Here is a 27,153-nt window from a genome sequence, read left to right on the forward strand (position 1 = left end):
GACAGCATGGGGTTAGATACAGGGTAAAGCTCCCTCTACACTGTCCCCCCCCCATCAAACACCCCCAGGGACAGGGACAGCACAGGGTTAGATACAGAGTAAAGCTTCCTCTACACTGTTCCCCCCATCAAACACCCCCAGGACAGGGGACAGCACGGGGTTAGATACAGAGTATAGCTCCCTCTACACTGTCCCCCCCATCAAACACCCCCAGGACAGGGACAGCACGGGGTTAGATACAGGGTAAAGCTCCCTCTACACTGTCCCCCCCCCATCAAACACCCCCAGGACAGGGACAGCACAGGGTTAGATACAGAGTAAAGCTTCCTCTACACTGTTCCCCCCATCAAACACCCCCAGGACAGGGACAGCACGGGGTTAGATACAGAGTATAGCTCCCTCTACACTGTCCCCCCATCAAACACTCCTAGGGACAGGGACAGCACAGGGTTAGATACAGAGTAAAGCTCCCTCTACACTGTCCCCCCCATCAAACACTCCGAGGACAGGGACAGCACGGGGTTAGATACAGAGAAAAGCTCTCTCTACACTGTCCCCCCATCAAACACCCCCAGGGACAGGGACAGCACGGGGTTAGATGCAGAGTAAAGCTCCCTCTACACTGTCCCCCCATCAAACACCCCCAGGGACAGGGACAGTACGGGGTTAGATACAGAGTAAAGCTCTCTCTACACTGTTCCCCACCCCCCATCAAACACCCCCAGGGACAGGGACAGCATGGGGTTAGATACAGAGTAAAGCTCCCTCTACACTGTCCCCCCATCAAACACTCCCAGGACAGGGACAGCACGGGGTTAGATATAGAGTAAAGCTCTCTCTACACTGTCCCCCCCATCAAACACTCCCAGGGACAGGGACAGCACGGTGTTAGATACAGGGTAAAGCTCCCTCCACACTGTCCCCCCCCATCAAACACTCCCAGGGACAGGGACAACACAGGGTTAGATACAGAGTAAAGCTCCCTCCACACTGTCCCCCCCCCCCCTCATCAAACACCCCCAGGACAGGGACAGCATGGGGTTAGATACAGGGTAAAGCTCCCTCTACACTGTCCCCCCCCCATCAAACACCCCCAGGACAGGGACAGCACAGGGTTAGATACAGAGTATAGCTCCCTCTACACTGTTCCCCCCATCAAACACCCCCAGGACAGGGACAGCACGGGGTTAGATACAGAGTATAGCTCCCTCTACACTGTCCCCCCATCAAACACTCCTAGGGACAGGGACAGCACAGGGTTAGATACAGAGTAAAGCTCCCTCTACACTGTTCCCCATCAAACACTCCCAGGGACAGGGACAGCACAGGGTTAGATACAGAGTAAAGCTCCCTCTACACTGTCCCCCCCATCAAACACTCCGAGGACAGGGACAGCACGGGGTTAGATACAGAGAAAAGCTCTCTCTACACTGTCCCCCCCCCCCATCAAACACCCCCAGGGACAGGGACAGCACGGGGTTAGATGCAGAGTAAAGCTACCTCTACACTGTCCCCCCATCAAACACCCCCAGGGACAGGGACAGTACGGGGTTAGATACAGAGTAAAGCTCTCTCTACACTGTTCCCCACCCCCCATCAAACACCCCCAGGGACAGGGGACAGCATGGGGTTAGATACAGAGTAAAGCTCCCTCTACACTGTCCCCCCCCATCAAACACTCCCAGGACAGGGACAGCACGGGGTTAGATACAGGGTAAAGCTCCCTCTACACTGTTCCCCCCCATCAAACACTCCCAGGGACAGGGACAGCACGGGGTTAGATACAGAGTAAAGCTCTCTCTACACTGTCCCCCCATCAAACACTCCCAGGGACAGGGACAGCACGGGGTTAGAGACAGAGTAAAGCTCCCTCTACACTGCCCCCCCATCAAACACTCCCAGGGACAGCACGGGGTTAGATACAGAGTAAAGCTCCCTCTACACTGTCCCCCCCATCACACCCCTCCCAGGACAGGGACAGCACGGGGTTAGATACAGTGTAAAGCTCCCTCTGCACTGACTCCCCCATCACACCCCTCCCAGGACAGGGACGGATTGATGGGTTTCCGGTGGGGAAGAATGTTCCAGAGCTGACCCTGCAGACCATGATGTCGGAGAAGAGTCCGATCCACAGAGTGGAGCACAGGAACGCGGCGATGATCCATTTCTCCCAGGGTGGGTGAGCACAGTCAGGAACGGTGCAGTACAACAGGAATCCGAGAGGCCAGGAGAACAGCCACTTCAGTACCTCACACCTCTGTCCTGGGAGAACCGAAACATCCCGATACCAGCAATCAGCAAATCCCAACTCCCCGGGAACTGGGCAAACCACATCCTGCTGCAGCCTGGGGCCACTACACGGAGACCGGGATACTGACCGGGATTCGGACCGGGATACTGACCGGGATTCGGACCAGGATACTGACCGGGATTCGGACTAGGATACTGACCGGGATTCGGACCGGGATTCGGACCAGGATACTGACCGGGATACTCTGATCTGACCGGGATTCGGACCAGGGATACTGACCAGGATACTGACCGGGATACTGACCGGGATTCTGACCGGGATTACTGACTGGGACACTGACCGGGATTCTGACCGGGATTCTGACCGGGATTCAGACCGGGATACTGACCGGGATTCTGACCAGGATACTGACCGGGATTCGGACCAGGATACTGACCGGGATACTGACCGGGATTCTGACCGGATTACTGACCGGGATACTGTCCGGGATTCTGACCGGGATTCGGACCAGGAACGGATACTGACCGGGATTCTGACCGGGATACGGACCGGGGTTCTGACTGGGATTCGGACCAGGATACTGACTGGAATACTGGATACCGGGATTCTGACCAGGATACTGACCAGGATTCTGACCGGGATTCGGACCAGGATACTGACCGGGATTCTGACCGGATACTGACGGATACTGACCGGGATTCGGACCAGGATACTGACGGGGAAGACGGAGCGGTGGGGGAACGGGGGTGGGATACAGACCGGGGATCGGGGATACAGACCGGGGATGGGGATACAGACCGGGAGGGAGTGGGGATACAGACCATGGAGTGGGATACAGACCGGGGATCGGGGATACAGACCGGGGAATGGGGATACAGATCGGGGATCGGGGATCGGGGATACAGACGGGGATCGGGGATACAGACGGGGAGTGGGGATACAGACCGGGGATCGGGGATACAGACCGGGGAGTGGGGATACAGACCGGGGATCGGGGATACAGACCGGGGAGTGGGGATACAGACCGGGGAGTGGGGATACAGACCGGGGAGGGGGACAGACCGGGGAGGGAGACAGACCGGGGAGTGGGGAGACAGACCGGGGAGTCGGGGATACAGACCGGGGATCGGGGATACAGACCGGGGATCGGGGATACAGACCGGGGATCGGGATACAGACCGGGGATCGGGGATACAGACCGGGGATCGGGGATACAGACCGGGGAGTGGGGATACAGACCGGGGATCGGGGATACAGACCGGGGATCGGGGATACAGACCGGGGAGTGGGGGATACAGACCGGGGATCGGGGATACAGACCGGGGATCGGGGAGACAGACGGGATCGGGGATACAGACCGGGGATCGGGGATACAGACCGGGGATCGGGGGATACAGACCGGGGAGTGGGGATACAGACGGGTGGGATACAGACCGGGGATTGGGGATACAGACCGGGGATCGGGGGGATACAGACCGGGGATCGGGGATACAGACCGGGGAGATCGGGGATACAGACCGGGGATCGGGGATACAGACCGGGGAGTGGGGATACAGACCGGGGATCGGGGATACAGACCGGGGAGTGGGGATACAGACCGGGGAGTGGGGATACAGACCGGGGATCGGGGAGACAGACCGGGGAGTGGGGAGACAGACCGGGGAGTGGGATACAGACCGGGATCGGGATACAGACCGGGGATCGGGGATACAGACCGGGGAGTCGGGATACAGACCGGGATCGGGATACAGACCGGGGATCGGGGATACAGACCGGGACGGGGATACAGACGGGATCGGGATACAGACCGGGGATCGGGGATACAGACCCGGGGAGTGGGGATACAGACCGGGATCGGGGAGACAGACTGGGGATCGGGGAGACAGACCGGGGAGCGGGATACAGACCGGGGATCGGGGATACAGACTCGGGGAATCGGGGATACAGACCGGGGATCGGGGATACAGACCGGGGAGTGGGGATACAGACCGGGGATCGGGAACAGACCGGATGATACAGACCGGGGATCGGGGATACAGACCGGGGAGTGGGGATACAGACCGGGGAATGGGGATACAGACCGGGAGGGGGATACAGACCGGGTGGGATACAGACCGGGGATCGGGGATACAGACCGGGGAGTGGGGATACAGACCGGGGAGTGGGGATACAGACCGGGGGAAGTGGGGATACAGACCGGATCGGGGATACAGACCGGGGATCGGGGATACAGACCGGGGAGTGGGGATACAGACCGGGGAGTCGGGGATACAGACCGGGGATCGGGGATACAGACCGGGGGGATCGGGGATACAGACCGGAGGGGATACAGACCGGGGATCGGATACAGACCGGGGATCGGGGATACAGACCAGGGAGTGGGGATACAGACCGGGGATCGGGGATACAGTCCGGGGATCGGGGATACAGACCGGGGAGTCGGGGATACAGACCGGGGAGTGGGGATACAGATCGGGGATCGGGGATACAGACCCGGGGATCGGGGATACAGACCGTGGGGTGGGGCTACAGACCGGACGGATGGGGATACAGACCGGGGATCGGGGATACAGACCGGAGATCGGGGATACAGACCAGGGAGTGGGATACAGACCGGGGAGTGGGGATACAGACCGGGGATCGGGGATACAGTCCGGTGAATGGGGATACACACCGGGGATCGGGGAGACAGACCGGGGATCGGGGATACAGACCGGGGATCGGGGATACAGACCGGGGAGTGGGGATACAGACCGGAGGGATCAGCCCGGGATCGGGGATACAGACCGGGGATTGACAGACCGGGGATCCGGGGCATACAGACCGGGGATCGGGGATACAGACCAGGGGAGTGGGGATACAGACCGGGGGATCGGGGATACAGTCCGGGGATCGGGGATACAGACCGGGATGGGGATACAGACCGGGGAGTGGGATACAGACCGGGGATCGGGATACAGACCCGGGGATCGGGGATACAGACCGTGGAGTGGGGCTACAGACCGGGGAATGGGGATACAGACCGGGGATCGGGGATACAGACCGGAGATCGGGGATACAGACCAGGAGTGGGGATACAGACCGGGGAGTGGGGATACAGACCGTGGATCGGGGATACAGTCCGGGATCGGGGATACAGCACCGGGGATCGGGGATACAGACCGGGGATCGGGGATACAGACCGGGGATCGGGGATACAGACCGGGGAGGGGGATACAGACCGGGGAGTGGGGATACAGACCGGGATGGGGATACAGACCGGGGAGTCGGGGATACAGACCGGGGATGGGGATACAGACCGGGGAGTGGGGATACAGACCGGGGAGTTGGGGATACAGACCGGCGGAGTGGGGATACAGACCGGGGAGTGGGGATACAGACCGTGGATCGGGGATACAGACCGGGGACTGGGGTTACAGTCCAGGGATCGGGGATACAGACCGGGGAGTGGGGATACAGACCGGCGAATGGGGATACAGACCGGGGAATGGGGATACAGACCGTGGATCGGGGATACAGACCGGGGAATGGGGATACAGTCCAGGGATCGGGGATACAGACCGGGGATCGGGGATATAGACCGTGGATCGGGGATCGGGGATACAGACCGGGGATCGGGGATACAGTCCAGGGAATGGGGATACAGACCAGGGATCGGGGATACAGACCGGGGATCGGGGATACAGACCGTGGATCGGGGATACAGACCGGGGAATGGGGATACAGTCCAGGGAATGGGGATACAGACCAGGGATCGGGGATACAGACCGGGGATCGGGGATACAGACCGTGGATCGGGGATACAGACCGGGGAGTGGGGATACAGACCGGGGATCGGGGATACAGACCCGGGGAGTGGGGATACAGACCGGGGAATGGGGATACAGACCGGGGATCGGGGATACAGACCGGGGATCAGGGATACAGACCGGGGAGTGGGGATACAGACCGGGGATACAGACCCGGGGAGTGGGGATACAGACCGGGGAATGGGGATACAGACCGGGGAGTGGGGATACAGACCGGGGAGTGGGGATACAGACCGGGGATCGGGGATACAGACCCGGGGAGTGGGGATACAGACCGGGGAATGGGGATACAGACCGGGGATCGGGGATACAGACCCGGGGAGTGGGGATACAGACCGGGGATCGGGGATACAGACCGGGGAGTGGGGATACAGACCCGGGGATCGGGGATACAGACCGGGGATCGGGGATACAGACCGGGGAGTGGGGATACAGATCGGGGATACAGACCGGGGAGTGGGGATACAGACCGGGGAGTGGGGATACAGACCGGGGAATGGGGACACAGACCGGGGAGTGGGGATACAGACCAGGGAATGGGGTCACAGACCGGGATACTGATCGGGAACAGGGATACAGACCGGAGATCGGGGATACAGACGGGAACTGGGATACAGACTGGGGAACGTGGATACAGACCGGGATACTGACTGGGAACCAGGATACAGAGCAGGGAATGGGGATACAGACCAGGATACTGACCAGGAACAGGGATACAGACTGAGGAACTGACCGGGAACTGGGATACAGACTGGGCAAAGGGGATACAGACTGGGGAATGGGATTACAAACTGGAGAACGGGAGTACAGACCAGGGAACGGGGATACAGACCGGAAAACGGGGATACAGACTGGAGAACTGATCAGAAATGGGATACAGACTGGGAATCGGGAATACAGACTGGGGAATGGGATTACAAACTGGGGAACGGGATTACAGACCAGGGAACGGGGATACAGACCGGAGAACTGAGCAGAAATAGGGGTACAGACCGAGGAACGGGAATAGAGACTGGGCAACGGGGATACAGACCAGTGAACGGGAAAACAGACCGGGGAATGGAGATACAAACTGGGGAACTGATCAGGAACAGGGATACAGACTGGGGAAAAGGGATGCTGATCGGGAATGGGGATACAGACCAGGGAACAGAGATACAGACTGGGGAATGGGGATACAGACCGGGGAAAGGAGATACAGACCGGGATACTGATTGGGAATGGGGATACAGACCGGGTTACTGATCGGGAACGGGGATACAGACCAGAGAACTGACTGGGAATGGGGATACAGACTGGGGATCGGGGATACTGATGTGGGAACGGGAATACAGACCGGACAGCGGGGATACTGATCGGGAACGGGGATGCTAGACTGGGGGTGAGTGGGATTCTGTACCAGATCAGAGTGAGAGGAATATGGGACCGGATAATTAGAAAGTGGACAAGAGGATGGGATATTGGACCGGGATGGGGGTGGGAGTGGGATATCGGGGTCAGTGGGGTATCAGGGTCGATAGTATCGGGGACAGTGGGGTATCGGGGGTGTATCAGGGTCGGGGGTATTGGGGTATCGGGGTCAGTGGGGTATCGGGGTCAGTGGGGTATCAGGGACAGCGGGGTATCGGGTCGGTGGGGTATCGGGGTCAGTGGGGTATCAGGGTCAGTGGGGTATCGGGGTCAGTGGGGTATCAGGGTATCGGGGTCAGTAGGGTATCGGGGTCAGTGGGGTATCGGGGTCAGTGGGGCATTAGGGTCAGTGGGGTATCGGGGTCAGTGGGGTATCGGGGACAGTGTGGTATTGGGGTCAGTGGGGTATCAGGGACAGCGGGGTATCGGGGTCAGTGGGATATCAGGGTATCGGGGTCAGTAGGGTATCGGGGTCAGTGGGGCATTAGGGTCAGTGGGGTATCGGGGTCAGTGGGGTATCGGGGACAGCGGGGTATCGGGTCAGTGGGGTATCGGGGTCAGTGGGCTATCGGGGTCAGTGGGCTGTCGGGGTCGGTGGGGAATCGGGGTCAGTGGGCTATCGGGGTCAATGGGGTATCGGGGTCAGTGGGCTATCGGGGTTGGTGGGCTATCGGGGTCAGTGGGGTATCAGGGTATCGTGGTCAGTGGGGTATCGGGGTCAGGGTCGGTGGGGTATCGGGGTCAGTGTGGTATCGGGGTCAGTGGGGTATCGGGGTCGGTGGGGTATCGGGGTCAGTGGGGTATTGGGGTCAGTGGGGTATCGAGGTCAGTGTGGTATCGGGGTTGGGGTCAGTGGGGTATCGGGGTCAGTGGGGTATTGGGGTCAGTGGGGTATCGGGGTCAGGGTCAGTGGGGTACCGGGGTCAGTGGGGTATTGGGGTCAGTGGGGTATCGGGGTCAGTGGGGTATCAGGATATCGGGGTCAGTAGGGTATCGGGGTCAGTGGGGTATCGGGGTCGGTGGGGTATCGGGGTCAGTGGGGTATCGGGGTCAGTGAGGTATCGGGGTATCGTGGTCAGTGGGGTATTGGGGTCGGGGTCGGTGGGGTATCGGGGTCAGTGGGGTATCGGGGTCAGTGGGGTATCGGGGTCAATGTGGTATCGGAGTTGGGGTCAGTGGGGTATCGGGGTCAGTGGGGTATCAGGGTCAGTGGGGTATCGGGGTCAGTGGGGTAACAGGGTATCGGGGTCAGAAGGGTATCGGGGTCAGTGGGGTATCGGGGTCAGTGGGGCATTAGGGTCAGTATCGTATCGGGGTCGGTGGGGTATCGGGGTCAGTGGGGTATTGGGGTCAGTGGGGTATCGGGGACAGTGGGGTATCGGGTCAGTGTGGTATCGGGTCAGTATGGTATCGGGGTCAGTGGGGTATCGGGGTCAGTGGGGTATCGGGTCAGTGTGGTATCGGGGTCAGTGGGGTATCGGGGTTGGTGGTGTATCGGGGTCAGTGGGCTATCGGGGTCGGTGGGCTATCGGGGTCAGTGGGGTATCAGGGTATCGTGGTCAGTGGGATATTGGGGTCGGGGTCGGTGGGGTATAGGGGTCGGTGGGGTATCGGGGTCAGTGGGGTATTGGGGTCAGTGGGGTATCGGGGACAGTGGGGTATCGGGTCAGTGTGGTATCGGGTCAGTATGGTATCGGGGTCAGTGGGGTACCAGGGTCAGTGGGGTATCGTGGTAAGTGGGGTATCGGTGTCAGTGGGGTACCGGGGTCAGTGGGGTATCGGGGTCAGTGGGGTATCGGGGTCAGTGGGGTATCTTGGTCAGTGGGGTATCGGGGTCAGTGGGGTACCGGGGACAGTGGGGTATCGGGGTCGGTGGGGTATTGGGGTCAGTGGGGTATCGTGGTCAGTGGGGTATCGGGGTCAGTGGGGTATTGGGGTCGGTGGGGTATCGGGGTCGGTGGGGTATCGGGGTCAGTGGGGTATCGTGGTCAGTGGGGTATCGGGGTCAGTGGGGTACCGGGGTCAGTGGGGTATCGGGGTCAGTGGGGTATCGTGGTCAGTGGGGTATCGGGGTCAGTGGGGTACCGGGGACAGTGGGGTATCGGGGTCGGTGGGGTATTGGGGTCAGTGGAGTACCGGGGTCAGTGGGGTATCGGGGTCAGTGGGGTATTGGGGTCGGTGGGGTATTGGGGTCGGTGGGGTATCGGGGTCAGTGGGGTATCGTGGTCAGTGGGGTATCGGGGTCAGTGGGGTATTGGGGTCAGTGGGTTATCGGGGTCAGTGGGGTATCGGGGTCAGTGGGGTATTGGGGTCGGTGGGGTATTGGGGTCGGTGGGGTATTGGGGTCAGTGGGGTATCGGGGTCGGTGGGGTATCGGGGTCAGTGGGGTACCGGGGTCGGTGGGGTACCGGGGTCAGTGGGGTATCGGGGTCGGAGGGCTATTGGGGTCAGTGGGGTATTGGGGACAGCAGGGTATTGGGGTCAGTGGGGTATCGGGTCAGTGTGGTATCGGGGTCAATGTGGTATCGGGGTTGGGGTCAGTGGGGTACCGGGGTCAGTGTGGTATCAGGGTCAGTGTGGTATCGGGGTCAGTGTGGTATCGGGGTCAGTGGGGTATCGGGGTCAATGTGCTATTAGGGCTGGGGTCAGTGGGGTACCGGGGTCAGTGGGGTATTGGGGTCAGTGGGGTATTGGGGTCAGTGTGGTATCGGGGTCAATGTCGTATCGGGGTTGGGGTCAGTGGGGTATCAGGGTCAGTGGGTTATCGGGGTCAGTGGGGTATCGGGGTCAGGGTCAGTGGGGTACCGGGGTCAGTGGGGTATTGGGGTCAGTGGGGTATCGGGGTCAGTGTGGTATAGGGGTCAATGTCGTATCGGGGTTGGGGTCAGTGGGGTATCGGGGTCAGTGGGGTATCAGGGTATCGGGGTCAGTAGGGTATCGGGGTCGGTGGGGTATCGGGGTCAGTGGGGTATCGGGGACAGTGGGGTATCGGGGTATTGTGGTCAGTGGGGTATTGGGGTCAGTGGGGTATTGGGGTCAGTGTGGTATCGGGGTCAATGTTGTATCGGGGTTGGGGTCAGTGGGGTATCGGGGTCAGTGGGGTATCGGGGTCAGTGGGGTATTGGGGTCAGGGTCAGTGGGGTACCGGGGTCAGTGGGGTATTGGGGTCAGTGGGGTATCGGGGTCAGTGTGGTATAGGGGTCAATGTCGTATCGGGGTTGGGGTCAGTGGGGTATCGGGGTCAGTGGGGTATCAGGGTATCGGGGTCAGTAGGGTATCGGGGTCGGTGGGGTATCGGGGTCGGTGGGGTATCGGGGTCAGTGGGGTATCGGGGTCAGTGGGGTATCGGGGTATCGTGGTCAGTGGGGTATTGGGGTCGGGGTCGGTGGGGTATCGGGGTCAGTGGCGTATCGGGGTCAGTGGGGTATCGGGGTCAATGTGGTATCGGGGTTGGGGTCAGTGGGGTATCGGGGTCAGTGGGGTAGAAGGGTCAGTGGGGTATCGGGGTCAGTGGGGTATCAGGGTATCGGGGTCAGTAGGGTATCGGGGTCAGTGGCGTATCGGGGTCAGTGGGGCATTAGGGTCAGTATCGTATCGGGGTCAGTGGGGTATCGGGGTCGGTGGGGTATCGGGGTCAGTGGGGTATCGGGGTCAGTGGGGTATCGGGGACAGTGGGGTATCGGGTCAGTGTGGTATCGGGTCAGTGTTGTATCTGGGTCAGTGGGGTATCGGGGTCAGTGGGGTATCGGGTCAGTGTGGTATCGGGGTCAGTGGGGTATCGGGGTTGGTAGGGTATCGGGGTCAGTGGGCTATTGGGGTCGGTGGGCTATCGGGGTCAGTGGGGTATCAGGGTATCGTGGTCAGTGGGGTATTGGGGTCGGGGTCGGTGGGGTATAGGGGTCGGTGGGGTATCGGGGTCAGTGGGGTATCAGGTCAGTGTGGTATCGGGGTCAGTGGGGTACCGGGGTCAGTGGGGTATCGGGGTCAGTAGGGTATCGTGGTCATTGGGGTACCGGGGTCAGTGGGGTATCGGGGTCAGTGGCGTATCGTGGTCAGTGGGGTACCGGGGTCAGTGGGGTATCGTGGTCAGTGGGGTATCGGGGTCAGTGGGGTATCGTGGTCAGTGGGGTATCGGGGTCAGTGGGGTATCGTGGTCAGTGGGGTATCGGGGTCAGTGGGGTACCGGGGACAGTGGGGTATCGGGGTCGGTGGGGTATTGGGGTCAGTGGAGTACCGGGGTCAGTGGGGTATCGGGTTCAGTGGGGTATCAGGGTCAGTGGGGTATCGGGGTCAGTGGGGTATCGGGGTCGGTGGGGTATCGGGGTCAGTGGGGTATCGGGGTCAGTGGGGTATTGGGGTCGGTGGGGTATTGGGGTCGGTGGGGTATTGCGGTCAGTGGGGTATTGGGGTCGGTGGGGTATCGGGGTCAGTGGGGTATCGGGGTCGGTGGGGTACCGGGGTCAGTGGGATATCGGGGTCGGTGGGCTATCGGGGTCAGTGGGGTATTGGGGTCAGTGGGGTATCGGGTCAGTGTGGTATCGGGGTCAATGTGGTATCGGGGTTGGGGTCAGTGGGGTACCGGGGTCAGTGTGGTATCAGGGTCAGTGGGGTATCGGGGTCAGTGTGATATCGGGGTCAGTGGGGTATCGGGGTCAATGTGCTATTAGGGCTGGGGTCAGTGGGGTACCGGGGTCAGTGGGGTATTGGGGTCAGTAGGATATCGGGGTCAGTGTGGTATCGGGGTCAATGTCGTATCGGGGTTGGGGTCAGTGGGGTATCGGGGTCAGTGGGGTATCGGGGTCAGTGAGGTATCGGGGTCAGGGTCAGTGGGGTATCGGGGTCAGTGGGGTATCGGGGTCAGTGGGGTATCGGGGTCAGTGGGGTATCGTGGTCAGTGGGGTACCGGGGTCAGTGGGGTATCGGGGTCGGTGGGGTATTGGGGTCAGTGGAGTACCGGGGTCAGTGGGGTATCGGGGTCAGTGGGGTATCAGGGTCAGTGGGGTATCGGGGTCAGTGGGGTATCGGGGTCGGTGGGGTATCGGGGTCAGTGGGGTATCGTGGTCAGTGGGGTACCGGGGTCAGTGGGGTATCGGGGTCGGTGGGGTATTGGGGTCAGTGGAGTACCGGGGTCAGTGGGGTATCGGGGTCAGTGGGGTATCAGGGTCAGTGGGGTATCGGGGTCAGTGGGGTATCGGGGTCGGTGGGGTATCGGGGTCAGTGGGGTATCGGGGTCGGTGGGGTACCGGGGTCAGTGGGATATCGGGGTCGGTGGGCTATCGGGGTCAGTGGGGTATTGGGGTCAGTGGGGTATCGGGTCAGTGTGGTATCAGGGTCAATGTGGTATCGGGGTTGGGGTCAGTGGGGTACCGGGGTCAGTGTGGTATCAGGGTCAGTGGGGTATCGGGGTCAGTGTGATATCGGGGTCAGTGGGGTATCGGGGTCAATGTGCTATTAGGGCTGGGGTCAGTGGGGTACCGGGGTCAGTGGGGTATTGGGGTCAGTAGGATATCGGGGTCAGTGTGGTATCGGGGTCAATGTCGTATCGGGGTTGGGGTCAGTGGGGTATCGGGGTCAGTGGGGTATCGGGGTCAGTGAGGTATCGGGGTCAGGGTCAGTGGGGTATCGGGGTCAGTGTGGTATCGGGGTCAGTGTGGTATCGGGGTCAGTGTGGTATCAGGGTCAGTGCGTATCGGGGTCAGTGGCGTATCGGGGTCAGTGGGGTATTGGGGTCAGTGGGGTATCGGGGTCAGTGTGGTATCGGGGTCAATGTCGTATCGGGGTTGGGGTCAGTGGGGTATTGGGGTCAGTGGGGTATCGGGGTCAGTGGGGTATCGGGGTCAGGGTCAGTGGGGTACCGGGGTCAGTGGGGTATTGGGGTCAGTGGGGTATCGGGGTCAGTGTGGTATAGGGGTCAATGTCGTATCGGGGTTGGGGTCAGTGGGGTATCAGGGTCAGTGGGGTATCAGGGTATCGGGGTCAGTAGGGTATCGGGGTCGGTGGGGTATCGGGGTCAGTGGGGTATCGGGGACAGTGGGGTATCGGGGTATTGTGGTCAGTGGGGTATTGGGGTCGGGGTCGGTGGGGTATCGGGGTCAGTGGCGTATCGGGGTCAGTGTGGTATCAGGGTCAGTGTGGTATCGGGGTCAGTGGGGTATCGGGGTATCGTGGTCAGTGGGGTATTGGGGTCGGGGTCGGTGGGGTATCGGGGTCGGTGGGGTATCGGGGTCAGTGTGGTATCAGGGTCAGTGTGGTATCGGGGTCAGTGTGGTATCGGGGTTAGTGGGGTATCGGGGTCAATGTGCTATTAGGGCTGGGGTCAGTGGGGTACCGGGGTCAGTGGGGTATTGGGGTCAGTGGGGTATTGGGGTCAGTGTGGTATCGGGGTCAATGTTGTATCGGGGTTGGGGTCAGTGGGGTATCGGGGTCAGTGGGGTATCGGGGTCAGTGGGGTATCGGGGTCAGGGTCAGTGGGGTACCGGGGTCAGTGGGGTATTGGGGTCAGTGGGGTATCGGGGTCAGTGTGGTATAGGGGTCAATGTCGTATCGTGGTTGGGGTCAGTGGGGTATCGGGGTCAGTGGGGTATCAGGGTATCGGGGTCAGTAGGGTATCGGGGTCGGTGGGGTATCGGGGTCGGTGGGGTATCGGGGTCAGTGGGGTATCGGGGTCAGTGGGGTATCGGGGTATCGTGGTCAGTGGGGTATTGGGGTCGGGGTCGGTGGGGTATCGGGGTCAGTGGCGTATCGGGGTCAGTGGGGTATCGGGGTCAATGTGGTATCGGGGTTGGGGTCAGTGGGGTATCGGGGTCAGTGGGGTAGAAGGGTCAGTGGGGTATCGGGGTCAGTGGGGTATCAGGGTATCGGGGTCAGTAGGGTATCGGGGTCAGTGGCGTATCGGGGTCAGTGGGGCATTAGGGTCAGTATCGTATCGGGGTCAGTGGGGTATCGGGGTCGGTGGGGTATCGGGGTCAGTGGGGTATCGGGGTCAGTGGGGTATCGGGGACAGTGGGGTATCGGGTCAGTGTGGTATCGGGTCAGTGTGGTATCGGGGTCAGTGGGGTATCGGGGTCAGTGGGGTATCGGGTCAGTGTGGTATCGGGGTCAGTGGGGTATCGGGGTTGGTAGGGTATCGGGGTCAGTGGGCTATTGGGGTCGGTGGGCTATCGGGGTCAGTGGGGTATCAGGGTATCGTGGTCAGTGGGGTATTGGGGTCGGGGTCGGTGGGGTATAGGGGTCGGTGGGGTATCGGGGTCAGTGGGGTATCAGGGTCAGTGGGGTATCGGGTCAGTGGGGTATCGGGGTCAGTGGGGTATCGGGGTTGGTAGGGTATCGGGGTCAGTGGGCTATTGGGGTCGGTGGGCTATCGGGGTCAGTGGGGTATCAGGGTATCGTGGTCAGTGGGGTATTGGGGTCGGGGTCGGTGGGGTATAGGGGTCGGTGGGGTATCGGGGTCGGTGGGGTATCGGGGTCAGTGGGGTACCGGGGTCAGTGGGGTATCGGGGTCAGTAGGGTATCGTGGTCAGTGGGGTACCGGGGTCAGTGGGGTATCGGGGTCAGTGGCGTATCGTGGTCAGTGGGGTACCGGGGTCAGTGGGGTATCGTGGTCAGTGGGGTATCGGGGTCAGTGGGGTATCGTGGTCAGTGGGGTATCGGGGTCAGTGGGGTATCGTGGTCAGTGGGGTATCGGGGTCAGTGGGGTACCGGGGACAGTGGGGTATCGGGGTCGGTGGGGTATTGGGGTCAGTGGAGTACCGGGGTCAGTGGGGTATCGGGTTCAGTGGGGTATCAGGGTCAGTGGGGTATCGGGGTCAGTGGGGTATCGGGGTCGGTGGGGTATCGGGGTCAGTGGGGTATCGGGGTCAGTGGGGTATTGGGGTCAGTGGGGTATCGGGTCAGTGTGGTATCGGGGTCAATGTGGTATCGGGGTTGGGGTCAGTGGGGTACCGGGGTCAGTGTGGTATCAGGGTCAGTGGGGTATCGGGGTCAGTGTGATATCGGGGTCAGTGGGGTATCGGGGTCAATGTGCTATTAGGGCTGGGGTCAGTGGGGTACCGGGGTCAGTGGGGTATTGGGGTCAGTAGGATATCGGGGTCAGTGTGGTATCGGGGTCAATGTCGTATCGGGGTTGGGGTCAGTGGGGTATCGGGGTCAGTGGGGTATCGGGGTCAGTGAGGTATCGGGGTCAGGGTCAGTGGGGTATCGGGGTCAGTGTGGTATCGGGGTCAGTGTGGTATCGGGGTCAGTGTGGTATCAGGGTCAGTGCGTATCGGGGTCAGTGGCGTATCGGGGTCAGTGGGGTATTGGGGTCAGTGGGGTATCGGGGTCAGTGTGGTATCGGGGTCAATGTCGTATCGGGGTTGGGGTCAGTGGGGTATTGGGGTCAGTGGGGTATCGGGGTCAGTGGGGTATCGGGGTCAGGGTCAGTGGGGTACCGGGGTCAGTGGGGTATTGGGGTCAGTGGGGTATCGGGGTCAGTGTGGTATAGGGGTCAATGTCGTATCGGGGTTGGGGTCAGTGGGGTATCAGGGTCAGTGGGGTATCAGGGTATCGGGGTCAGTAGGGTATCGGGGTCGGTGGGGTATCGGGGTCAGTGGGGTATCGGGGACAGTGGGGTATCGGGGTATTGTGGTCAGTGGGGTATTGGGGTCGGGGTCGGTGGGGTATCGGGGTCAGTGGCGTATCGGGGTCAGTGTGGTATCAGGGTCAGTGTGGTATCGGGGTCAGTGGGGTATCGGGGTATCGTGGTCAGTGGGGTATTGGGGTCGGGGTCGGTGGGGTATCGGGGTCGGTGGGGTATCGGGGTCAGTGTGGTATCAGGGTCAGTGTGGTATCGGGGTCAGTGTGGTATCGGGGTTAGTGGGGTATCGGGGTCAATGTGCTATTAGGGCTGGGGTCAGTGGGGTACCGGGGTCAGTGGGGTATTGGGGTCAGTGGGGTATTGGGGTCAGTGTGGTATCGGGGTCAATGTTGTATCGGGGTTGGGGTCAGTGGGGTATCGGGGTCAGTGGGGTATCGGGGTCAGTGGGGTATCGGGGTCAGGGTCAGTGGGGTACCGGGGTCAGTGGGGTATTGGGGTCAGTGGGGTATCGGGGTCAGTGTGGTATAGGGGTCAATGTCGTATCGGGGTTGGGGTCAGTGGGGTATCGGGGTCAGTGGGGTATCAGGGTATCGGGGTCAGTAGGGTATCGGGGTCGGTGGGGTATCGGGGTCGGTGGGGTATCGGGGTCAGTGGGGTATCGGGGTCAGTGGGGTATCGGGGTATCGTGGTCAGTGGGGTATTGGGGTCGGGGTCGGTGGGGTATCGGGGTCAGTGGCGTATCGGGGTCAGTGGGGTATCGGGGTCAATGTGGTATCGGGGTTGGGGTCAGTGGGGTATCGGGGTCAGTGGGGTAGAAGGGTCAGTGGGGTATCGGGGTCAGTGGGGTATCAGGGTATCGGGGTCAGTAGGGTATCGGGGTCAGTGGCGTATCGGGGTCAGTGGGGCATTAGGGTCAGTATCGTATCGGGGTCAGTGGGGTATCGGGGTCGGTGGGGTATCGGGGTCAGTGGGGTATCGGGGTCAGTGGGGTATCGGGGACAGTGGGGTATCGGGTCAGTGTGGTATCGGGTCAGTGTGGTATCGGGGTCAGTGGGGTATCGGGGTCAGTGGGGTATCGGGTCAGTGTGGTATCGGGGTCAGTGGGGTATCGGGGTTGGTAGGGTATCGGGGTCAGTGGGCTATTGGGGTCGGTGGGCTATCGGGGTCAGTGGGGTATCAGGGTATCGTGGTCAGTGGGGTATTGGGGTCGGGGTCGGTGGGGTATAGGGGTCGGTGGGGTATCGGGGTCAGTGGGGTATCAGGGTCAGTGGGGTATCGGGTCAGTGTGGTATCGGGGTCAGTGGGGTATCGGGGTTGGTAGGGTATCGGGGTCAGTGGGCTATTGGGGTCGGTGGGCTATCGGGGTCAGTGGGGTATCAGGGTATCGTGGTCAGTGGGGTATTGGGGTCGGGGTCGGTGGGGTATAGGGGTCGGTGGGGTATCGGGGTCGGTGGGGTATCGGGGTCAGTGGGGTACCGGGGTCAGTGGGGTATCGGGGTCAGTAGGGTATCGTGGTCAGTGGGGTACTGGGGTCAGTGGGGTATCGGGGTCAGTGGCGTATCGTGGTCAGTGGGGTACCGGGGTCAGTGGGGTATCGTGGTCAGTGGGGTATCGGGGTCAGTGGGGTATCGTGGTCAGTGGGGTATCGGGGTCAGTGGGGTATCGTGGTCAGTGGGGTATCGGGGTCAGTGGGGTACCGGGGACAGTGGGGTATCGGGGTCGGTGGGGTATTGGGGTCAGTGGAGTACCGGGGTCAGTGGGGTATCGGGTTCAGTGGGGTATCAGGGTCAGTGGGGTATCGGGGTCAGTGGGGTATCGGGGTCGGTGGGGTATCGGGGTCAGTGGGGTATCGGGGTCAGTGGGGTATTGGGGTCAGTGGGGTATCGGGTCAGTGTGGTATCGGGGTCAATGTGGTATCGGGGTTGGGGTCAGTGGGGTACCGGGGTCAGTGTGGTATCAGGGTCAGTGGGGTATCGGGGTCAGTGTGATATCGGGGTCAGTGGGGTATCGGGGTCAATGTGCTATTAGGGCTGGGGTCAGTGGGGTACCGGGGTCAGTGGGGTATTGGGGTCAGTAGGATATCGGGGTCAGTGTGGTATCGGGGTCAATGTCGTATCGGGGTTGGGGTCAGTGGGGTATCGGGGTCAGTGGGGTATCGGGGTCAGTGAGGTATCGGGGTCAGGGTCAGTGGGGTATCGGGGTCAGTGTGGTATCGGGGTCAGTGTGGTATCGGGGTCAGTGTGGTATCAGGGTCAGTGCGTATCGGGGTCAGTGGCGTATCGGGGTCAGTGGGGTATTGGGGTCAGTGGGGTATCGGGGTCAGTGTGGTATCGGGGTCAATGTCGTATCGGGGTTGGGGTCAGTGGGGTATTGGGGTCAGTGGGGTATCGGGGTCAGTGGGGTATCGGGGTCAGGGTCAGTGGGGTACCGGGGTCAGTGGGGTATTGGGGTCAGTGGGGTATCGGGGTCAGTGTGGTATAGGGGTCAATGTCGTATCGGGGTTGGGGTCAGTGGGGTATCAGGGTCAGTGGGGTATCAGGGTATCGGGGTCAGTAGGGTATCGGGGTCGGTGGGGTATCGGGGTCAGTGGGGTATCGGGGACAGTGGGGTATCGGGGTATTGTGGTCAGTGGGGTATTGGGGTCGGGGTCGGTGGGGTATCGGGGTCAGTGGCGTATCGGGGTCAGTGTGGTATCAGGGTCAGTGTGGTATCGGGGTCAGTGGGGTATCGGGGTATCGTGGTCAGTGGGGTATTGGGGTCGGGGTCGGTGGGGTATCGGGGTCGGTGGGGTATCGGGGTCAGTGTGGTATCAGGGTCAGTGTGGTATCGGGGTCAGTGTGGTATCGGGGTTAGTGGGGTATCGGGGTCAATGTGCTATTAGGGCTGGGGTCAGTGGGGTACCGGGGTCAGTGGGGTATTGGGGTCAGTGGGGTATTGGGGTCAGTGTGGTATCGGGGTCAATGTTGTATCGGGGTTGGGGTCAGTGGGGTATCGGGGTCAGTGGGGTATCGGGGTCAGTGGGGTATCGGGGTCAGGGTCAGTGGGGTACCGGGGTCAGTGGGGTATTGGGGTCAGTGGGGTATCGGGGTCAGTGTGGTATAGGGGTCAATGTCGTATCGGGGTTGGGGTCAGTGGGGTATCGGGGTCAGTGGGGTATCAGGGTATCGGGGTCAGTAGGGTATCGGGGTCGGTGGGGTATCGGGGTCGGTGGGGTATCGGGGTCAGTGGGGTATCGGGGTCAGTGGGGTATCGGGGTATCGTGGTCAGTGGGGTATTGGGGTCGGGGTCGGTGGGGTATCGGGGTCAGTGGCGTATCGGGGTCAGTGGGGTATCGGGGTCAATGTGGTATCGGGGTTGGGGTCAGTGGGGTATCGGGGTCAGTGGGGTAGAAGGGTCAGTGGGGTATCGGGGTCAGTGGGGTATCAGGGTATCGGGGTCAGTAGGGTATCGGGGTCAGTGGCGTATCGGGGTCAGTGGGGCATTAGGGTCAGTATCGTATCGGGGTCAGTGGGGTATCGGGGTCGGTGGGGTATCGGGGTCAGTGGGGTATCGGGGTCAGTGGGGTATCGGGGACAGTGGGGTATCGGGTCAGTGTGGTATCGGGTCAGTGTGGTATCGGGGTCAGTGGGGTATCGGGGTCAGTGGGGTATCGGGTCAGTGTGGTATCGGGGTCAGTGGGGTATCGGGGTTGGTAGGGTATCGGGGTCAGTGGGCTATTGGGGTCGGTGGGCTATCGGGGTCAGTGGGGTATCAGGGTATCGTGGTCAGTGGGGTATTGGGGTCGGGGTCGGTGGGGTATAGGGGTCGGTGGGGTATCGGGGTCAGTGGGGTATCAGGGTCAGTGGGGTATCGGGTCAGTGTGGTATCGGGGTCAGTGGGGTATCGGGGTTGGTAGGGTATCGGGGTCAGTGGGCTATTGGGGTCGGTGGGCTATCGGGGTCAGTGGGGTATCAGGGTATCGTGGTCAGTGGGGTATTGGGGTCGGGGTCGGTGGGGTATAGGGGTCGGTGGGGTATCGGGGTCAGTGGGGTATCAGGTCAGTGTGGTATCGGGGTCAGTGGGGTACCGGGGTCAGTGGGGTATCGGGGTCAGTTGGGTATCGTGGTCAGTGGGGTACCGGGGTCAGTGGGGTATCGGGGTCAGTGGCGTATCGTGGTCAGTGGGGTACCGGGGTCAGTGGGGTATCGTGGTCAGTGGGGTATCGTGGTCAGTGGGGTATCGGGGTCAGTGGGGTATCGTGGTCAGTGGGGTATCGGGGTCAGTGGGGTATCGTGGTCAGTGGGGTATCGGGGTCAGTGGGGTACCGGGGACAGTGGGGTATCGGGGTCGGTGGGGTATTGGGGTCAGTGGAGTACCGGGGTCAGTGGGGTATCGGGTTCAGTGGGGTATCAGGGTCAGTGGGGTATCGGGGTCAGTGGGGTATCGGGGTCGGTGGGGTATCGGGGTCAGTGGGGTATCGGGGTCAGTGGGGTATTGGGGTCGGTGGGGTATTGGGGTCGGTGGGGTATTGCGGTCAGTGGGGTATCGGGGTCGGTGGGGTATCGGGGTCAGTGGGGTATCGGGGTCGGTGGGGTACCGGGGTCAGTGGGATATCGGGGTCGGTGGGCTATCGGGGTCAGTGGGGTATTGGGGTCAGTGGGGTATCGGGTCAGTGTGGTATCGGGGTCAATGTGGTATCGGGGTTGGGGTCAGTGGGGTACCGGGGTCAGTGTGGTATCAAGGTCAGTGGCGTATCGGGGTCAGTGTGATATCGGGGTCAGTGGGGTATCGGGGTCAATGTGCTATTAGGGCTGGGGTCAGTGGGGTACCGGGGTCAGTGGGGTATTGGGGTCAGTAGGATATCGGGGTCAGTGTGGTATCCGGGTCAATGTCGTATCGGGGTTGGGGTCAGTGGGGTATCGGGGTCAGTGGGGTATCGGGGTCAGTGAGGTATCGGGGTCAGGGTCAGTGGGGTATCGGGGTCAGTGGGGTATTGGGGTCAGTGGGGTATCGGGGTCAGTGGGGTATCGTGGTCAGTGGGGTACCGGGGTCAGTGGGGTATCGGGGTCGGTGGGGTATTGGGGTCAGTGGAGTACCGGGGTCAGTGGGGTATCGGGGTCAGTGGGGTATCAGGGTCAGTGGGGTATCGGGGTCAGTGGGGTATCGGGGTCAGTGGGGTATTGGGGTCGGTGGGGTATTGGGGTCGGTGGGGTATTGGGGTCAGTGGGGTATCAGGGTCGGTGGGGTATCGGGGTCAGTGGGGTATCGGGGTCGGTGGGGTACCGGGGTCGGTGGGATATCGGGGTCGGTGGGCTATCGGGGTCAGTGGGGTATTGGGGTCAGTGGGGTATCGGGTCAGTGTGGTATCGGGGTCAATGTGGTATCGGGGTTGGGGTCAGTGGGGTACCGGGGTCAGTGTGGTATCAGGGTCAGTGGGGTATCGGGGTCAGTGTGATATCGGGGTCAGTGGGGTATCGGGGTCAATGTGCTATTAGGGCTGGGGTCAGTGGGGTACCGGGGTCAGTGGGGTATTGGGGTCAGTAGGATATCGGGGTCAGTGTGGTATCGGGGTCAATGTCGTATCGGGGTTGGGGTCAGTGGGGTATCGGGGTCAGTGGGGTATCGGGGTCAGTGAGGTATCGGGGTCAGGGTCAGTGGGGTATCGGGGTCAGTGTGGTATCGGGGTCAGTGTGGTATCGGGGTCAGTGTGGTATCAGGGTCAGTGCGTATCGGGGTCAGTGGCGTATCGGGGTCAGTGGGGTATTGGGGTCAGTGGGGTATCGGGGTCAGTGTGGTATCGGGGTCAATGTCGTATCGGGGTTGGGGTCAGTGGGGTATTGGGGTCAGTGGGGTATCGGGGTCAGTGGGGTATCGGGGTCAGGGTCAGTGGGGTACCGGGGTCAGTGGGGTATTGGGGTCAGTGGGGTATCGGGGTCAGTGTGGTATAGGGGTCAATGTCGTATCGGGGTTGGGGTCAATGGGGTATCGGGGTCAGTGGGGTATCGGGGTCAGTGAGGTATCGGGGTCAGGGTCAGTGGGGTATCGGGGTCAGTGGGGTATTGGGGTCAGTGGGGTATCGGGGTCAGTGGGGTATCGTGGTCAGTGGGGTACCGGGGTCAGTGGGGTATCGGGGTCGGTGGGGTATTGGGGTCAGTGGAGTACCGGGGTCAGTGGGGTATCGGGGTCAGTGGGGTATCAGGGTCAGTGGGGTATCGGGGTCGGTGGGGTATCGGGGTCGGTGGGGTATCGGGGTCAGTGGGGTATCGGGGTCAGTGGGGTATCGGGGTCAGTGGGGTATTGGGGTCGGTGGGGTATTGGGGTCGGTGGGGTATTGGGGTCAGTGGGGTATCAGGGTCGGTGGGGTATCGGGGTCAGTGGGGTATCGGGGTCGGTGGGGTACCGGGGTCAGTGGGATATCGGGGTCGGTGGGCTATCGGGGTCAGTGGGGTATTGGGGTCAGTGGGGTATCGGGTCAGTGTGGTATCGGGGTCAATGTGGTATCGGGGTTGGGGTCAGTGGGGTACCGGGGTCAGTGTGGTATCAGGGTCAGTGGGGTATCGGGGTCAGTGTGATATCGGGGTCAGTGGGGTATCGGGGTCAATGTGCTATTAGGGCTGGGGTCAGTGGGGTACCGGGGTCAGTGGGGTATTGGGGTCAGTAGGATATCGGGGTCAGTGTGGTATCGGGGTCAATGTCGTATCGGGGTTGGGGTCAGTGGGGTATCGGGGTCAGTGGGGTATCGGGGTCAGTGAGGTATCGGGGTCAGGGTCAGTGGGGTATCGGGGTCAGTGTGGTATCGGGGTCAGTGTGGTATCGGGGTCAGTGCGTATCGGGGTCAGTGGCGTATCGGGGTCAGTGGGGTATTGGGGTCAGTGGGGTATCGGGGTCAGTGTGGTATCGGGGTCAATGTCGTATCGGGGTTGGGGTCAGTGGGGTATTGGGGTCAGTGGGGTATCGGGGTCAGTGGGGTATCGGGGTCAGGGTCAGTGGGGTACCGGGGTCAGTGGGGTATTTGGGTCAGTGGGGTATCGGGGTCAGTGTGGTATAGGGGTCAATGTCGTATCGGGGTTGGGGTCAGTGGGGTATCAGGGTCAGTGGGGTATCAGGGTATCGGGGTCAGTAGGGTATCGGGGTCGGTGGGGTATCGGGGTCAGTGGGGTATCGGGGACAGTGGGGTATCGGGGTATTGTGGTCAGTGGGGTATTGGGGTCGGGGTCGGTGGGGTATCGGGGTCAGTGGCGTATCGGGGTCAGTGTGGTATCAGGGTCAGTGTGGTATCGGGGTCAGTGGGGTATCGGGGTATCGTGGTCAGTGGGGTATTGGGGTCGGGGTCGGTGGGGTATCGGGGTCGGTGGGGTATCGGGGTCAGTGTGGTATCAGGGTCAGTGTGGTATCGGGGTCAGTGTGGTATCGGGGTTAGTGGGGTATCGGGGTCAATGTGCTATTAGGGCTGGGGTCAGTGGGGTACCGGGGTCAGTGGGGTATTGGGGTCAGTGGGGTATTGGGGTCAGTGTGGTATCGGGGTCAATGTTGTATCGGGGTTGGGGTCAGTGGGGTATCGGGGTCAGTGGGGTATCGGGGTCAGTGGGGTATCGGGGTCAGGGTCAGTGGGGTACCGGGGTCAGTGGGGTATTGGGGTCAGTGGGGTATCGGGGTCAGTGTGGTATAGGGGTCAATGTCGTATCGGGGTTGGGGTCAGTGGGGTATCGGGGTCAGTGGGGTATCAGGGTATCGGGGTCAGTAGGGTATCGGGGTCGGTGGGGTATCGGGGTCGGTGGGGTATCGGGGTCAGTGGGGTATCGGGGTCAGTGGGGTATCGGGGTATCGTGGTCAGTGGGGTATTGGGGTCGGGGTCAGTGCGGTATCGGGGTCAGTGGCGTATCGGGGTCAGTGGGGTATCGGGGTCAATGTGGTATCGGGGTTGGGGTCAGTGGGGTATCGGGGTCAGTGGGGTAGAAGGGTCAGTGGGGTATCGGGGTCAGTGGGGTATCAGGGTATCGGGGTCAGTAGGGTATCGGGGTCAGTGGCGTATCGGGGTCAGTGGGGCATTAGGGTCAGTATCGTATCGGGGTCAGTGGGGTATCGGGGTCGGTGGGGTATCGGGGTCAGTGGGGTATCGGGGACAGTGGGGTATCGGGGACAGTGGGGTATCGGGTCAGTGTGGTATCGGGTCAGTGTGGTATCGGGGTCAGTGGGGTATCGGGGTCAGTGGGGTATCGGGTCAGTGTGGTATCGGGGTCAGTGGGGTATCGGGGTTGGTAGGGTATCGGGGTCAGTGGGCTATTGGGGTCGGTGGGCTATCGGGGTCAGTGGGGTATCAGGGTATCGTGGTCAGTGGGGTATTGGGGTCGGGGTCGGTGGGGTATAGGGGTCGGTGGGGTATCGGGGTCAGTGGGGTATCAGGGTCAGTGGGGTATCGGGTCAGTGTGGTATCGGGGTCAGTGGGGTATCGGGGTTGGTAGGGTATCGGGGTCAGTGGGGTATCGGGGTCAGTGGGGTATTGGGGTCGGTGGGGTATTGGGGTCGGTGGGGTATTGGGGTCAGTGGGGTATCAGGGTCGGTGGGGTATCGGGGTCAGTGGGGTATCGGGGTCGGTGGGGTACCGGGGTCAGTGGGATATCGGGGTCGGTGGGCTATCGGGGTCAGTGGGGTATTGGGGTCAGTGGGGTATCGGGTCAGTGTGGTATCGGGGTCAATGTGGTATCGGGGTTGGGGTCAGTGGGGTACCGGGGTCAGTGTGGTATCAGGGTCAGTGGGGTATCGGGGTCAGTGTGATATCGGGGTCAGTGGGGTATCGGGGTCAATGTGCTATTAGGGCTGGGGTCAGTGGGGTACCGGGGTCAGTGGGGTATTGGGGTCAGTAGGATATCGGGGTCAGTGTGGTATCGGGGTCAATGTCGTATCGGGGTTGGGGTCAGTGGGGTATCGGGGTCAGTGGGGTATCGGGGTCAGTGAGGTATCGGGGTCAGGGTCAGTGGGGTATCGGGGTCAGTGGGGTATTGGGGTCAGTGGGGTATCGGGGTCAGTGGGGTATCGTGGTCAGTGGGGTACCGGGGTCAGTGGGGTATCGGGGTCGGTGGGGTATTGGGGTCAGTGGAGTACCGGGGTCAGTGGGGTATCGGGGTCAGTGGGGTATCAGGGTCAGTGGGGTATCGGGGTCAGTGGGGTATCGGGGTCGGTGGGGTATCGGGGTCAGTGGGGTATCGGGGTCAGTGGGGTATCGGGGTCAGTGGGGTATTGGGGTCGGTGGGGTATTGGGGTCAGTGGGGTATCAGGGTCGGTGGGGTATCGGGGTCAGTGGGGTATCGGGGTCGGTGGGGTACCGGGGTCAGTGGGATATCGGGGTCGGTGGGCTATCGGGGTCAGTGGGGTATTGGGGTCAGTGGGGTATCGGGTCAGTGTGGTATCGGGGTCAATGTGGTATCGGGGTTGGGGTCAGTGGGGTACCGGGGTCAGTGTGGTATCAGGGTCAGTGGGGTATCGGGGTCAGTGTGATATCGGGGTCAGTGGGGTATCGGGGTCAATGTGCTATTAGGGCTGGGGTCAGTGGGGTACCGGGGTCAGTGGGGTATTGGGGTCAGTAGGATATCGGGGTCAGTGTGGTATCGGGGTCAGTGTGGTATCGGGGTCAGTGTGGTATCAGGGTCAGTGCGTATCGGGGTCAGTGGCGTATCGGGGTCAGTGGGGTATTGGGGTCAGTGGGGTATCGGGGTCAGTGTGGTATCGGGGTCAATGTCGTATCGGGGTTGGGGTCAGTGGGGTATTGGGGTCAGTGGGGTATCGGGGTCAGTGGGGTATCGGCGTCAGGGTCAGTGGGGTACCGGGGTCAGTGGGGTATTGGGGTCAGTGGGGTATCGGGGTCAGTGTGGTATAGGGGTCAATGTCGTATCGGGGTTGGGGTCAGTGGGGTATCAGGGTCAGTGGGGTATCAGGGTATCGGGGTCAGTAGGGTATCGGGGTCGGTGGGGTATCGGGGTCAGTGGGGTATCGGGGACAGTGGGGTATCGGGGTATTGTGGTCAGTGGGGTATTGGGGTCGGGGTCGGTGGGGTATCGGGGTCAGTGGCGTATCGGGGTCAGTGTGGTATCAGGGTCAGTGTGGTATCGGGGTCAGTGGGGTATCGGGGTATCGTGGTCAGTGGGGTATTGGGGTCGGGGTCGGTGGGGTATCGGGGTCGGTGGGGTATCGGGGTCAGTGTGGTATCAGGGTCAGTGTGGTATCGGGGTCAGTGTGGTATCAGGGTCAGTGTGGTATCGGGGTCAGTGTGGTATCGGGGTTAGTGGGGTATCGGGGTCAATGTGCTATTAGGGCTGGGGTCAGTGGGGTACCGGGGTCAGTGGGGTATTGGGGTCAGTGGGGTATTGGGGTCAGTGTGGTATCGGGGTCAATGTTGTATCGGGGTTGGGGTCAGTGGGGTATCGGGGTCAGTGGGGTATCGGGGTCAGTGGGGTATCGGGGTCAGGGTCAGTGGGGTACCGGGGTCAGTGGGGTATTGGGGTCAGTGGGGTATCGGGGTCAGTGTGGTATAGGGGTCAATGTCGTATCGGGGTTGGGGTCAGTGGGGTATCGGGGTCAGTGGGGTATCAGGGTATCGGGGTCAGTAGGGTATCGGGGTCGGTGGGGTATCGGGGTCGGTGGGGTATCGGGGTCAGTGGGGTATCGGGGTATCGTGGTCAGTGGGGTATTGGGGTCGGGGTCAGTGCGGTATCGGGGTCAGTGGCGTATCGGGGTCAGTGGGGTATCGGGGTCAATGTGGTATCGGGGTTGGGGTCAGTGGGGTATCGGGGTCAGTGGGGTAGAAGGGTCAGTGGGGTATCGGGGTCAGTGGGGTATCAGGGTATCGGGGTCAGTAGGGTATCGGGGTCAGTGGCGTATCGGGGTCAGTGGGGCATTAGGGTCAGTATCGTATCGGGGTCAGTGGGGTATCGGGGTCGGTGGGGTATCGGGGTCAGTGGGGTATCGGGGTCAGTGGGGTATCGGGGACAGTGGGGTATCGGGTCAGTGTGGTATCGGGTCAGTGTGGTATCGGGGTCAGTGGGGTATCGGGGTCAGTGGGGTATCGGGTCAGTGTGGTATCGGGGTCAGTGGGGTATCGGGGTTGGTAGGGTATCGGGGTCAGTGGGCTATTG

General features: G+C 61.4%; 1 protein-coding gene across 1 annotated transcript in view; it reads right to left on the minus strand.

The window, feature by feature from the left end:
- The window catches only part of LOC140493875 (sodium/potassium/calcium exchanger 3-like), a 45,566-nt gene that overhangs the window by 9,396 nt on the left and 9,017 nt on the right, over positions 1 to 27,153 (minus strand). Inside the window, exon 3 of the mRNA XM_072592869.1 lies at positions 2,096 to 2,262. Within this exon, the coding sequence (XP_072448970.1) occupies positions 2,096 to 2,262 (167 nt within the window). The remainder of the gene's footprint in view (positions 1 to 2,095; positions 2,263 to 27,153) is intronic.

This window comes from Chiloscyllium punctatum, chromosome 22 (assembly GCF_047496795.1).
Source record: "Chiloscyllium punctatum isolate Juve2018m chromosome 22, sChiPun1.3, whole genome shotgun sequence".
In the NCBI taxonomy this organism is placed as follows: Eukaryota; Metazoa; Chordata; class Chondrichthyes; order Orectolobiformes; family Hemiscylliidae; genus Chiloscyllium; species Chiloscyllium punctatum.